General features: G+C 42.2%; 1 protein-coding gene across 1 annotated transcript; it reads right to left on the bottom strand.

Annotated features, from left to right (window-relative positions):
* Nucleotides 1-4011: 4011 nt before the first annotated feature.
* LOC139645774 (regulator of G-protein signaling 9-binding protein) lies at nucleotides 4012-4749 on the bottom strand. The gene has a single exon (XM_071521601.1). The coding sequence runs from the start codon at nucleotides 4747-4749 to the stop codon at nucleotides 4012-4014; it is 738 nt and encodes a 245-aa protein (XP_071377702.1).
* Nucleotides 4750-13721: the final 8972 nt, after the last annotated feature.

Raw genomic sequence — 13721 nt, 5'->3', positions numbered from 1 at the left:
AGTGCCGCCTCATGTCACGTTGACCTGACTGACTGCTGCCGAAAATCTTCTTCTGGAATGATGCTGCAGGGTGTCACAGGTCAAGACCCCTGAAACTGATTTCTATTGATTTTACAGTTGTTTTTGTCGTAGGTTTTATCCCTTGTTGAGCTCAACGTGTGATGTCATCTACTGTGTTTGAACGCCACCCTCCTCCCTCGTCCTCCTTCACTCTCGACATCACATCTCCATCTGTTAGAGCGTGCTGTGTGTAGGATGGCGGTGGGAGGAAGGGTGGGGGGGGGGTTGAAATAACACTGCTGAACCTTCTGCGCTGTTTGCGTGAGAGAGTGAGTCTGTGGACGGTTTCTATGGCAACCCACAGCCTTGGATACCTACCATCTTCGTCCAGATGAGGTGATGATGCGATGGTCTCGCTCTGCCAAGTGTGCAGCTCGCCTCTCTGTGTGAACCCGCCTCGTTGGTTTATTTGATTCTGAGTGACAGCGTGAGGCAAATGAATGTCAAAATGAAGACGTGTGCCTGAACAACCTCAGAGGTAGTGGGTTTACTCACCTGTAAAGGGCCCATGGTCAGTTTATATACCTTATGAAGCACACCTATTGTGGAGCAATACAATCAATGCATCAAATGCATGGGCAGGAAGGACTTGCATAAAAAAAGACGGTAACAAAATCATTTTATGCCTGCAGAAGAATCTGGAAGTTCCATGACAGTGGAACTTTGTGGGAGCAGGCAAAGTCCTCTTCCTCTCGGACTGCGGGGGACAACATTTAAAATGCAGCGTTTCAGAAAGCTTCATCTCATCCGTTATTTAAATCATTTCTCTTTCTTCCCCAGCCCATGTTTAATTAATCGCCTTTATATTTTTGGATCGCCGGGATGCAGGTGGCTCTGGGTGATGATGTAAATCTGTCATGAATTTCAAGTGGTTCATGACTCATTGTTAGAAGAGCTTAATGCTGCTCTGAAGTGACAACAAAAAGGAAAAACAAGATGTCAGAAGGCCTGACTCTGGCCTGAGCGTACCGTGCCACTGATTTCCATGCATCAAAATGATCCTGCCAAAAAAAATAGCACTCGGCTCTGTGGCCTCGGCGCTTTTAGGAGTCCTCTGTTTGACAATGTTCTATTTATTTATTTCCAGAGGTTTCCAACCTGGAGAGGCAGAAGAGTGCGAGAGAGGGCCAGGAGTGAAAGAAGAGGGAAAATAGAGAGATGCATTTGAGTAATCCAATGGGTAATCATTTAATCTCTCAAAAATATATATAGTCTGATTGCTATTTTTATCTGCAGCTGTAATACTCTACACTTAACATCTTTTTCTGTAATAGGATTAGCCTGGTTACACGCAATCCATTACTCCCAAGGCGACTACACACCAAGAGTCTCAAGGGCTCCACTTGAGACTGGAGGTTCACTGAAGTAAATTCCCTGAGATTATTCCATAATTCTGATTAAAGCAATACCTGCTGCAATTAAACTAGTCTCTAAATGCCAGGGGTCTGTTTACCTTTGGCTCAGAAAACATCCTTAAGAGTGGAGGAGGTGACCATTAGAGCCTCATTAGAGCCCATTTTGATTTTGAAGTTTCACACTTATAGCACTTATCAGGAAGTAAAATCTGAATTTTAATGTAAGTAAAATTGACGCACAAGGAAATCCAAACATTAGCTATGGCAGCCTATGAATGAAAGATTCTGAAAATAAATTTGGAGCAATATGTAAAGACATGAATTGAATAGATTTTCATTTAAATTAATTCTAGTTGAATAATTTCAATTCCATTTCCTTACATTCAGTTCAAATTCATATTATGCTTCCTGTTAAAAAATGAACTGCATTGATTCTTGAGAAGTGGGCCACAATCCCCACAGAGAAAAGATTTGTTTGATTAAGAATGTAATGCAATTTTGATGATAAACGTTATTAAAATGTTGAACCCTGGAAACGTTTAACACATAATATTTTAACTTAACATCTCAAACATTGTGGATTTTTTTGTTTCATATCTGGTATGTGAAAACATTTAGTCTGAGACAGTTGCTCTTCAAACTGTCCAAAAAGGGTGAAAACTTCCTGGAAATTGATATTTTACATATTGGATGAAAGAAAGATATGAGCCACACACCAAACAATGAATAAAGTGAATTTGAAACAATATTTACTCTAAATATCTGCCCACCGAAACTGAGTCATGAATTTTCTATAAACCAAAGTAAGGGACACATGTAGTCAATCGAAATAAACACTTTTGAGTCTTATTCCATAACATCATGCAAGGTTTGCTAGTGAAATATTTTGATATTATAAAGAAATGATACTGATGCTGCTGCAGTCACGACCATATTGTGTAAAAAAAAAACAACATCTCTCTAATATGTTTATCTTTCCTAAACTTTGACACAGTTCTCAGTAACACCTGATTGAGATTTCTGACTATTTGAGAACTGATTTGTGAATTAAACCCATTCTGTTCTTGTTCTTTGTCCCCCTGTGTTCACCCAAAGCCCAGAACAATTGTCTCTCTCTCTCTCTCTCTCTCTCTCTCTCTCTCTCTCTCCCACAGCCAACAATTACTACAACTCAGCCTCCTCGTGCCATTCCAGGAATACCATCAAAGAGCCTTACAACTAATATCATTAGTGATACGAAGCACCTGTGTAGGCACCTCTCCATTTTAAATCAAACACTATTTTGGTCCAAAGGGGGTTACGTCTAAGGAAATTATCATCTAACCAATATACGTATGTGTAGTTCTGATGCCAACCTGGGTATGTGTATAAGGCAGGTTCCTACATTTGCAACTGCACAGCAATTAGAAACTAAAATTGGCTTATGGCTCATCTAAAACCAATAGGCTTAAATAGCATCACAGTTGTCTCAAAATTAGGTTTGAAGTACCTCAAAGCCTGTATCCAAGACTCTGACACATAATGAAAATCCAATACATGCACGGTCATTTGTGCAAAACTAATTTGGCATGGTCTTGCTTTACATTATCTGGTAAAGGAACTATTTGTACAGACTGCAAGCGCTGATATACGTTTCACGATTTTATTATAATAAATATACTTCATTGTATGTACATTATCTGACACAGAAGTAGATTGTATTTACAAACCCTCTATTCACATTTTGCAATGTATACATTCAACACTGTTCAAATGAAACCCTGAAAATGAACAGAAACAGGCTTACAGTGAAAGGGTGCTTTATGAAAAGACTGTGGACGCTTGCTAAGTCCAAGGGCTCTTATCATGGAGTACATTGTGATTTGCTGTCATGAAGTGAGATATAGGCCTACTACAATCTGGGAGAGCTATACAAAATGTTATGATGTATTTAAAACTGAGTGTAGAACAGTGCAGCTCTGATCAAATCCAACGTTTGTGATGTGACGAGCAAACTTTGACAGACTACTGAAGCCATTGGTACCCACACAGTGAATTTCCCTAATTCTCTGACTAGATGCCCTCCTCATCTGCGTGCGACTGATTTTACTGCTTTGCTGCATGGCTCGAAGTCATAGATTTAGAGCAGCAGTCAGCAGAACATCAAGGGGAGTACTTAACAACAGTAGGCTACATTTACGCATGAGCCTTTTGACTAATCCACTTGGATTACGTCTCTGTAGCGACATTGTTAATAGCATCGTGATGGCCAGACACTGTCACATAATTTCCTGACTTTTTTTTCTCTCCCAAAAAAACAATACACGACCCATTGGGCCCTCAAAATACATAACCTTAAGCTGTGCGCGGCGTCCAAATTCCTCTCCAAATGACAGACATTGGCTACATTGTTCTACATTTATCTAGTGCAACTCCTCAACGCCACCGACTACATTCAGAAATCCGACGAATAACTTCTTGCTCGTGTGTCCACAATTTTTCAGCCCCCTCACAAAAGCTCTCACTTGTGGAGATGCTGGCCCTTGCCCACAGTGACGTTCCCGTGGGCGGCCTGGCAGGGTGCGTGTCCGTCAGGGTGGGTTGTTAGTTATACACTTCAGGACATGTTGATCACCAAATATCCCAGAACCCCGGCGACCATAACGATGACAAAGAACACAATCACCGCGCAAAACGACGCAAAACTAGTCTCCCTCACTCCTCCCTCGTCGTCTTTGGGCTCCTCTTCGCAGATGGAGATGACACCCACGGAGGAATTTCCGATGCTCATGTTGGACTTGAGCTCCGCGCCCGCCTCCTGCTTGGCCTCGACCGCCCAGGGCGCCACCTGCACCTTCATCTCCATCTCCTCCATCATCTGGCCCACCTGGCTGATCTCGGCCTGCAGGTCCTTCAGGTCCGCCGTGTCGATGTTGCCGTCCGCCTCGTACTTCATGTTCTGCACGCTCATGGCCCGCGCCGCCACGGTGGTGGTGCTGCCGGTCATCCCGGTCTGGATGAGGTGTCTGGTCGGGACCTTGAGGGGGAAGTCCTGCCCTATCTCCAGGGACCTTTTCATGTCCACTTCCAGGAGCTCCATGCTGCTTGAGAACAGCACCCATAGGCGCTCGTACTCTGTGCGGTCATCTTTGCTGATGGTCTTGTCTTTGAGCAGAGCGGTCAGTTTAGTCCTGTTGGCCACGGCCAGCTCCTGGGCCTTTTTTCGGGTCTTCTTCAGCTCCTCTCGCAGGTTCTGCGAGTCCGAAGTGCTTCCCAAAGCGATGACCAAATGCCTGTAACAGGCGGTCACTTTGTTCAAAGCGTCCAACATGGTTTTGCATTCGTCTTTCCCCATGACTGATTAAAAACAATGGTTATCTCCTCACGGGAATAAATGAAAATGTGTGCAAAAGATGCTTGAAGAGATATGGCGAACCGCTCGTGATGCTGCTTTCGAGTCTGTGCTTAGTTTAGTTTCCACTGGAGCACAAATCCACTCAGCGCACTCGTCACAGCAAATTCCTCTCTATCCATGTTCATTCCTGTCTGCAAGCAGGCAGAGAGAGCGGCTTAGAAATTAATGCGTCCGTAAATGGCTTTGGGCTACCTTTGCGCTTCCCCACTCGAGATCAAACAGCGTCGGAGCGCCTCGGCTGCAAAATGGATCTGAATGGATCTGAAACCCGCTTCCTTTTCTGAGATTGAGCTGCACCAGACGCAAATGTCTATGCAGATTCAGCCACAGGTGTCACAACATCCGCTTAACTCCGTTTGTGAAGAGCACAGCGCCTAGCTCGTCAGCAGCGAATAGAAACGCAATTAAAGAAAAAAAAAAAAAAAAAAAAAAAAAGTCCGTTGATATTCACAGATGATGCAAGTCTGCAAAAATAGATTTTAGTTCACTGTTTAAGAGAAGACAACATTTCAGAGCATTTCGTCCATCCTAGGGACCAAAATAAACCATCTTGTTTATTATTTTTCTGTAACGGAGCTGTCCACTTCAGCACCCCATCGATGATGTTTAAATACCACTGAGCGCCTTCAGTGGTCACATGTGCGCACAAGACGGAACCATTCAGCGGCAGGCAGAGAGGCTGGCAGGAAAACAGAGCAGCTTCACTCCCATTGGTTGTTTCACATAGCATCGAGTTCCCTACTCGTCATGCCATTGGCTGCTTTGTCCCCTCCATGAGACGACTAGATGCCCATCAGAAGGGAAGTCAGATCACAAAACCCTAAGCTATGGCAAACGTCTCTGAATCTAATATTATTTGCCATTAGAACTTATATCGACATAATTTCTGGGGACAAGTGGAGCAATGAGTGATGACTGAGTAGATGTTATTATTTGGTCAGTGTGATTGATTATCAGACAAAGTACACCACTGTCTTGCACATAGGCCCCCAGTTGAGTGTTCCTCTTATGTGACTGTTTTATGGCTTCCATATAGATTCCTGGCATTTTTTTTGTATGATCTTTACTCCCCATATTGATAAAAAAAAAACTGTAAGATCAAATTTGGACTCACCAGGCAAATCTATGGCAAGTGTCATACCATGATATTCCCAGTGGACACTATCATGCCCATCAGAATCTGCCTGATAGATCTTACTACTGTACGCCTGCTTGGTGAAAAGATGCAATTGCAATTGATAGACAGTTACAATAGCCATAGGAAGAAACCGTCCAATGATGAAATATTCCTCTAATAGCTCTGTCAGATGTGTGTGTGTGTGTGTGTGTGTGTGTGTGTGTGTGTGTGTGTGTGTGTATTAGCATCTACCCACATATTTAGAAATCTATTATTTTTCAATTCTGTTGTGTATTGGTGTGCAGTTACAGTTTAGACACAGTGCCTATCTGCACACACTACAGTACAAACACCAGCGAGGATGCCAGTTGTTGCACTCAGTATTGGCTGGATAATGTGTTGTTTACCTAGTTGGCTCCTGCTGTGTGGAGAGGCGAGAGGCAGATAAGACTGCGGTGTATGGCTGGTTTGCTCTTTTTGCATTATTGAAGCGGATGGGGCCTAATGATCCAGTGACTGCAGTGTAAAGCTAATGGACTGAAGCACAGAGGATGCTGGAGGAAGTGAGGGAGAGGCTCATTGTTTGTCTTACATAAAGATAACACCTGCTGTGGCGTGGGGATTTTTATTTCTTCTGTTCTATTTATTTCATGTTTTGAAGTGTGGCAAAAAATACAAAAAACTAAACTTTGGCAGTGCTCAACTTTGTTTTGATTCTGTTGGAGGAGCGTTATGAAAAAGATATCTGAGATATGAAAAATTGCCGTTTTTTCCTGATTGACAAATATCCGTTCCTAAAACCATGCAGTGGATTTTGAATAGGTTTTATTGGCCCTGGGGTCATGAAACCTGCAAATGACCATGTGACCTGTCTGACAAGGTGAAGAATAGCATGACACTATGAGATTTCTTGGAGATTTCTTGACTACTGAATGCCTCTGCCCTTTTCCCCTTATGTCAGCCTTCTTGTTAGTTCCACATTCATATTAACTAATTGAATTTTTCACCTGTAATGTGATGTGTAACCACTGATGCACGTATAACCAGCATAGCTCCCTCCTTCATTATCGGCTTTATTTAATCGTATATGTGACTCTGCTCCATTTATATTCTAAATAACATTATAAGTTTGGACTGCTGGCGGCAGATTGTTCTCTGATGCCAGCGAAGTCTGAATAATAACAAATATCTGGGCTGAGTCAGATGTTTTGTTTGCATCTCGGTAAATGGGTCTCCATTGCTTTGAAATTGTTTCCATGGCAACCCGTCACCTCTGGCAACCACTCTTCTGTGCATTAGAGAAGATTCTCAAGGATATCTCCAGTTATTTTTCACTAGCTATTTAATTACTCAACAGTACAGTAAGTTGCCAGAGCCAGTCCTCTTTGTCTGCAGTGTTTTGTTTAGACCCGTGAAAAGTCTACAAGAAAAGAAAGAGATTGATGAATAGAAATGAATTAAATGTTGGACCAATCTGACCAATTAAATTTGGTTTGAAGGAGTTTTGAGTGCTAAAATACTGTTACCTTTTACAGTGTAGATGTCTCAAAATTGAAGGAAAAAAAAAGTGAAAAAAAAATGTCACAAGTTGTGAGTTTGGAATTATAAAGTGCTATCTGACATTTTGTCAAAATGTATCTATCCACATATTGATGACCTTTGAATGTTATTCATGTTTGTGTGGTATTTAAAAAAAAAAAAGAACTTTTCAGGGTTAAATATTTAAAAAGATAGAAAGAAGTGCGTAACAGTTTTGCCAGATGGGGTGCCAAGTCTGTAATTGCTCAGTATCTCAGAACTGCGCTTCACCCAGTTAAGAACTTCTCACGAAATGGCAGTAAGTCTTTTATTCCAATCCTAAATTAACAAGCATTTAAATTCAGCCCAAGCCAATAAAAGAACGAAGACCTATGGCCTCCTGACAGCTCCAAACTTGGGAATCCTGTTGTCTGGCCTCTTCTTTTCTTTATCACCTTTACTCGGAACTGTGGATACTGAAAAGGCTGGATTGCAGGATTACTTTGTCAGATTGGCCATGCTGTCTGTCTGTCTGTCTGTCTGTGTGTGTTCCTAGAATAAGACTGATGATAAGCTGGTCGCTCAGATTCAAGCGTTAGGATGAGTCAGACATGCTCTCAGAGTGGACACTTCATGGGAAGCTCATTGTGATTTCCTCTGATGACGCTCACAGTATTTTTCTGTTACACTGAGATGAGCATCGAGATGGGAAGGATTTCAAGGTGCTGTAATGAATTTAAAAAGAAACATTATCACTTGAAATGTAGGTCTCAGTCATTGAAAAACATCCTTAAAACTTGTACTGTTTTGCACATTTATGATTTCACCATAACTCCTTCTGTATTGATCAGGGGCAGAACTAATAGATGTTTCAAAAACAATATCTGAGGTAAGACCAAGATCAGAGTCAGAGTCCAAGACTTTCAAAACAAGACTAAAACTGGACTCAGGTTCTACTGTTTTGAATATTAGCAATAAAGCATAACCTCTTATCATAGGAGGAGAGGCATTAGCTAGTGTTTGTGGCAACAGCTGCCGTGGACTTTTACTCTACTACCTTTTTCATGGTAACTGACAGCTGACACTGGCCTCCATGTGAAGTAAGCATTTCCCTATCCTCTGACCAAGCCAAACTATTGAAATGATTCGAAATTATCAAAATGTATGGGCATCAATGAGAAAAAACAATTACTTTTTCTGTGTTCCTCTGTACCTGTAAAGCTGACTTTTTGGATCTGCAAGGTTTTCGCAGGATATCAACAATTTCAAATGAATTGCAAACAAAAGCAGGAAATACAATGTAACATGGTTTTTGTTACATTGTATTTCCTGTTTTTGATGGGTGTTTCTTCTGTTTTTGACGGCCTTTATCTAGCAACTAACAGACCTAGATCAAATAGTATTTGCAAATACTATTATTCTTAAATTCTTGAAGTACCAGCAAAATTACCACATCAGCATCATGCAGATAAAATCAGGTGAATGTCAGTCACAAGAAAAGTAAATTGAGTTTTGTTCACTGTGATTGTCTAGACTGTGTGGTTACTGTATCTTCTTATGTGGCAGACTCCATCGACCTGGCACCATGAGTAGGCTAAAACAAACCATAAAAAGTATTTACAGTATTTGTGAATGCTGTTCGACGTTGGTCTGCTACACAAACCCACCTCCTCCCCTGCTGTGACATTTAAAAACGGGACTTGTTTGTGGGCCACAGAGGACGCCGAACACTTAAAGTGCCTCACATTTTAATGTGCTGGTTGTCTGCTTAGGGAGCCTCTGCCTTTTTGTTTACGCATACGGCCTCAGATCAGTGAGCAGAGCGGGCTGTGAAGATGGAGAGAAAAGCAAAGGAGAAGAAGATAACTTGGTGTGGGGGGGTCGCCAACCGCGGCTATAACATGATCTGCAGACTCTATAATCCAGATTATCGGGTTCCTAAAGGTCCTGGGATTAGCACTATAATGCCCACTAATGTATCTTTTAATGGAGGCTGCTCTCGGTCTCGCCTCTGCATCATATGGAATCAGTGAGCCGTGCAGAAAATGGAACATGCCACCACTTGAATTCTTGTGAGAGAATTGTCAACAGGGCACACACACAAATATGTCTCCCCTCAAAGTGAAATAATGTTCTGAGAATACTCCTGATAACCTCTGTCACCTGTCTCTTTATAATCCCGCTGAAAACCTGCACAGCCTTTTCCTCTAACATCCAAGTGTGCTGCGTTCTCAGTTGTGTAGAATGGAGCTCTCTCCATCTGCTCTCTTTAAAATAGTACGCATTATCCTACAGATTTACAGATCGTAGATAGCTTCAAAAGATGGAATACTTTGTATACATTGCACGCAATAATGTGCTGCTGCGGCTCCATGCTTGAGCAGAACTGTATGAGTTTTGTTTTTGGAAAAACCTTTGTTGTCCAGGTCTGACCACCTGTTGGTGGAGGGATATGAGATTTTAATTACAATTTACCTAATAAACTACTTTAAAACATTAGGCTTCACTGACCGCATAGTAGATGCTGCAAGGGGGATTGCTACATTTGCTGCACTGTTGCATTAAGGGAAACAGGCTCACCATCCCATGATCCATCAAATATATGAGTGACAGATAAAGTGGCTTTGTTTGGGAGAACTAAACTGCGGTGAAGATATTATCGCCTGCTAAAATGCTCTAAAACGCTGTTCGCTCAACTCCTCCAAGACTAAGGCGACGCTCTTAGTGGTGCCCACATCTGAACTCAAACCAGTGTCTCAAACAGGATTACATAGCACTCTGTGTAGCCCTAATCTTACATGATGGTGAAAAGCTGACTGGATGTCTTGTTACGAAAATAGAAAAAAATCCCCTAAAAGCTCAGCATTACTTGGGTGTGTCTCAGATTTAGATTTGGAAGTGTGCTGCAGCTTGTTTTAAGTGGTTTGGGACGATGGGGTTAGCAGGGGGGCAGGTGGGTGAGGGAGCGCAGACACCGAGGGAGTTTATGGAAGTAAGGAGGAAGATTCAGTGAGTTAGAAACAGAGGCAGAGCACCAAGGGGAGAGAGATGGGGCGGGGGATGGGGGGGAGAGAAAGAGGAAGTCTGTCTTTGTTGAATTATTGATGCGCCTCATCCACTATGTGGTCTCTTACACAGCGCAGCATGCAGCAGCAGGGTGAACCATGAGTCATGCCTCTACTCCGCCAAGGTCCTGACTGAGGAGGATCTTCACTCAACCCTGAAACAAACATGCACACACCCATATGCACAATGCACACAGTAATGATCCATATCGCCCTCCCATGAGAAGGAAAGCTAAGCTCACCTTAAAAGCTCTCGTATAAACTTTGTATTGATCGCAGGCAGAATGTGATGCAGCAGTCTGGAAGGAGGGGGTGAGGGGGTGGGCGGGGTAGGGTGCTGCCTGAGCGCCTCAATAAAAGCCCCAAAGAGCATTCAGCGGTACTTTGGTGGAGGGTTGCCACTCCAAAGATGTTCAAGCCACCCACTTTAAAACTAATGCTGCACTAACTAACAGAATTCAAATAAAGACAGTCAGGAGGAGCAAGGAATGATGATGCGTCGTCCAGCTGGTTGCAAGACATGGCTTTTGTTGTACTACAGGCCTGGTCAGTTCTATTTCGATGATGACTACCACTGCAGAATGGTATTGTCCCATAAAAAAGATGCATAGAGAAAGATGCCTGGAGTTCCTTCACCGGAAGCAGTAATGGATGGGCCAACACTCACATGCATGTAGGTCTTTTTTTTTTAAGTACAGTAGAGTAAGCCTCTCTAGTGTGTTATATAGTAAGCTTTCCATGCTAAACTGAGATGAGCCAAAAGGATACATGGCATCTGTTGGTTCCAGGCTTAGCTCTAATCCTATCACAACGCGGCAAACTCCGTAGAACCTGAGGAAGGTTTGGCAAGAGTGGAAAGCTGCATGTTTTGGGGGAATAATGACAGCGCAGCGGGCTAAGATGCGTACAAGTTTGAACCTGCTTCATGACCTCTGCTTCAGGTCATCCCCTCTCCGTCTTCGTCCATTTTCCCCGTCTCTGTCCATGCTGTGCTCTCTAATAGGCAAAAAGTAATACATTCCACTGTTCTGCCCATTGCCGCCACCCTCCCCTCTCCCCTTCATCTTCTGTGTCTGTCCTCCCATGTTGGCCGGTGGCATTCTGGTCATGTGTTGTGTGAAGGAGGTACTTGAGGTTTGGCCGTCGGCTCCTTCCGCTGAAGCCTTAATGTGAATCCATTGTAAATTTCCCTTTGTGCAGAAAATAGAACAGCGCAGTGAATGGAGGAAACGGTGAGTGGGTTCAGAAGATGTCCCTCGATGGGCTCAAAAGACGTCCTACTATACTGCTATATGCAGAGAGAAAATAACCAATAACAATAACCACAACAAAAGAGTTTTCTACAGCTAATAAAAGATAGATTAGTGACCTTTTTCAGTCTCGGGCTGTTTTACCTTACCCATAATGCTCATACTTTAGACAAGCATTTTGTAATGTGCACACTTGTTTGTGCATTTTTTATTTTTTTCTGTCATTACCCATATTTTTGATTTTGAAATGAAACCAATTGCTTGGATTTTTAATCCTCATCAAGGGATTAGTGTTGGAAATTAACTCTGGCTATACTGTATATACATGTGCAGCACATCGGACACATCGGCAACTGTCAATGTTATCTGTACTTGTCCCGTAAAAATAAACTAAACTAAACCATAGATGCAGGCCTGGAAGACTAAAGGTCATGGCCTCCACCTATTTTACCCTTGCTACGTTAGAAAAGCCACCAGATTGCCCTTCTCAGAAAATCCCCTCTAAAAGGCTTCTGGGCTGGATTTGTGTGTACGAGAGAGAGTGGGTGGGGCGAAGGTGGATGCGGCAGAGATAAGCCTGTGCGGGGTCAGAGGTCATTCCATCACGGCCAGGGTCTGTGGCGTTCTCGGTGACAACAGGCCGTATTGTCACGGCTGTGATACTTTCAGTAAGCCTGCCGTCTCCCAGCCATGTTTGTTTGTTTGTTTGTTTTTTTTTGTCTTGAGGGGAGTTTGCGTACATCGTCTTGGATATTCACCATGTAGACAGATGGGAGCGTATATAGACACTGAGGCCACAGCAGAGTTGGCACAGTTGTATGGAAATATACAGTATATACTGTATATATATATAATATATATTATAGCTATATAATAGATGATCTCTGTAAGAGTATTCACTCAAGGGCTCGCAAAATATAATTTAGCAAATGTTACAGTGTGTTTGTGTACAAACATGGTTGTATTTATTATAATAATATCATGTGGGAGTGATATCACAGCTTGGTGGAGAGATTTGTATTTGTTAATGTAATTGGGACTTCCTGCTTAAGAAGAATATAGATTAACAAAATCAATCCCCATCATCCTATGCTTGCATATACCCATCATGCACTGCTCCCAAACACATCTATCTATCTCTCTCTCTCTCTCTCTCTCTCTTCCGTTACCACTGGTGAATTGCTGCCAGGTAGTAGCATTTAATTCAAAATACCAAGGCAATTTCTCTTGATGTGCTTCTCTTTTTAAGAATTAATGAAGCGGTTTCTACGTACTGCTCTTCTAAACAAGACGCGTCTGCCCAGTAGTGAGTCTCAGGCGGCCTCCACACACTGCTGCACTCAGTTCTCCCACAGCAGCTCCGCGCAGGGTGGAGACAGTTTGCATGAAATGCAATTAGGCTACAGAGAGGAAAGATGTTCAAGTAATGCCTGGTGGTGGGAGAATGGGTGGGGGTTCTGTAATCAAGAATGTTTAAATCTTATATATTTTTTTTTTCCATTAAATAATGAATGTAATCTAAAAAGCACTAATCCTTAAAGTAGCCAAAAGATATGTTTCTTCCTCGCAAAATGTCCTTTAATATCCCATACCTTTCAGTTTCAGCACTGTAGTAGAAGTGACTTAACTAGCCCAGTTTTAGCTGTTTGTAGTTCCTGAAGCATTAAATAATACACCATCTTACACATCTATATTCATTAGAAACAAGAAACAAGACGTTTCTCTCCCTCTTCCTCTCTCTCTCTGTGAATATCCCAAAGTGATCTTGTATCATTCTTCTACACAAATGTAGAAGAAACATACAGTAATTATATTAATCATATGTTATAATATATCACATTATATTATATTATATTATATTATATTATATTATATTATATTATATTATATTATATTTTGCTACTAAAAGATCTGTGAGTTATGCCATGTGACACAATCCCAGCGGTGGCTCACAGCCTCACA

The sequence above is a fragment of the Centroberyx affinis genome, unplaced genomic scaffold (genome assembly GCF_046629955.1).
Source record: "Centroberyx affinis isolate AG114_WGS23_722 - 3 ecotype Tasmania unplaced genomic scaffold, CSIRO-AGI_Caff_v1 ptg000899l_1, whole genome shotgun sequence".
Taxonomy (NCBI): domain Eukaryota; kingdom Metazoa; phylum Chordata; class Actinopteri; order Beryciformes; family Berycidae; genus Centroberyx; species Centroberyx affinis.
Note: the sequence above shows the minus strand (reverse complement) of the source record. Positions and strands in the feature narration are given on the sequence as shown.

What these genes read in the sequence shown, in the direction of transcription:
- LOC139645774 (XM_071521601.1), bottom strand. Translation starts at nt 4,749, where the DNA reads ATGGGGAAAGACGAATGCAAAACCATGTTGGACGCTTTGAACAAAGTG.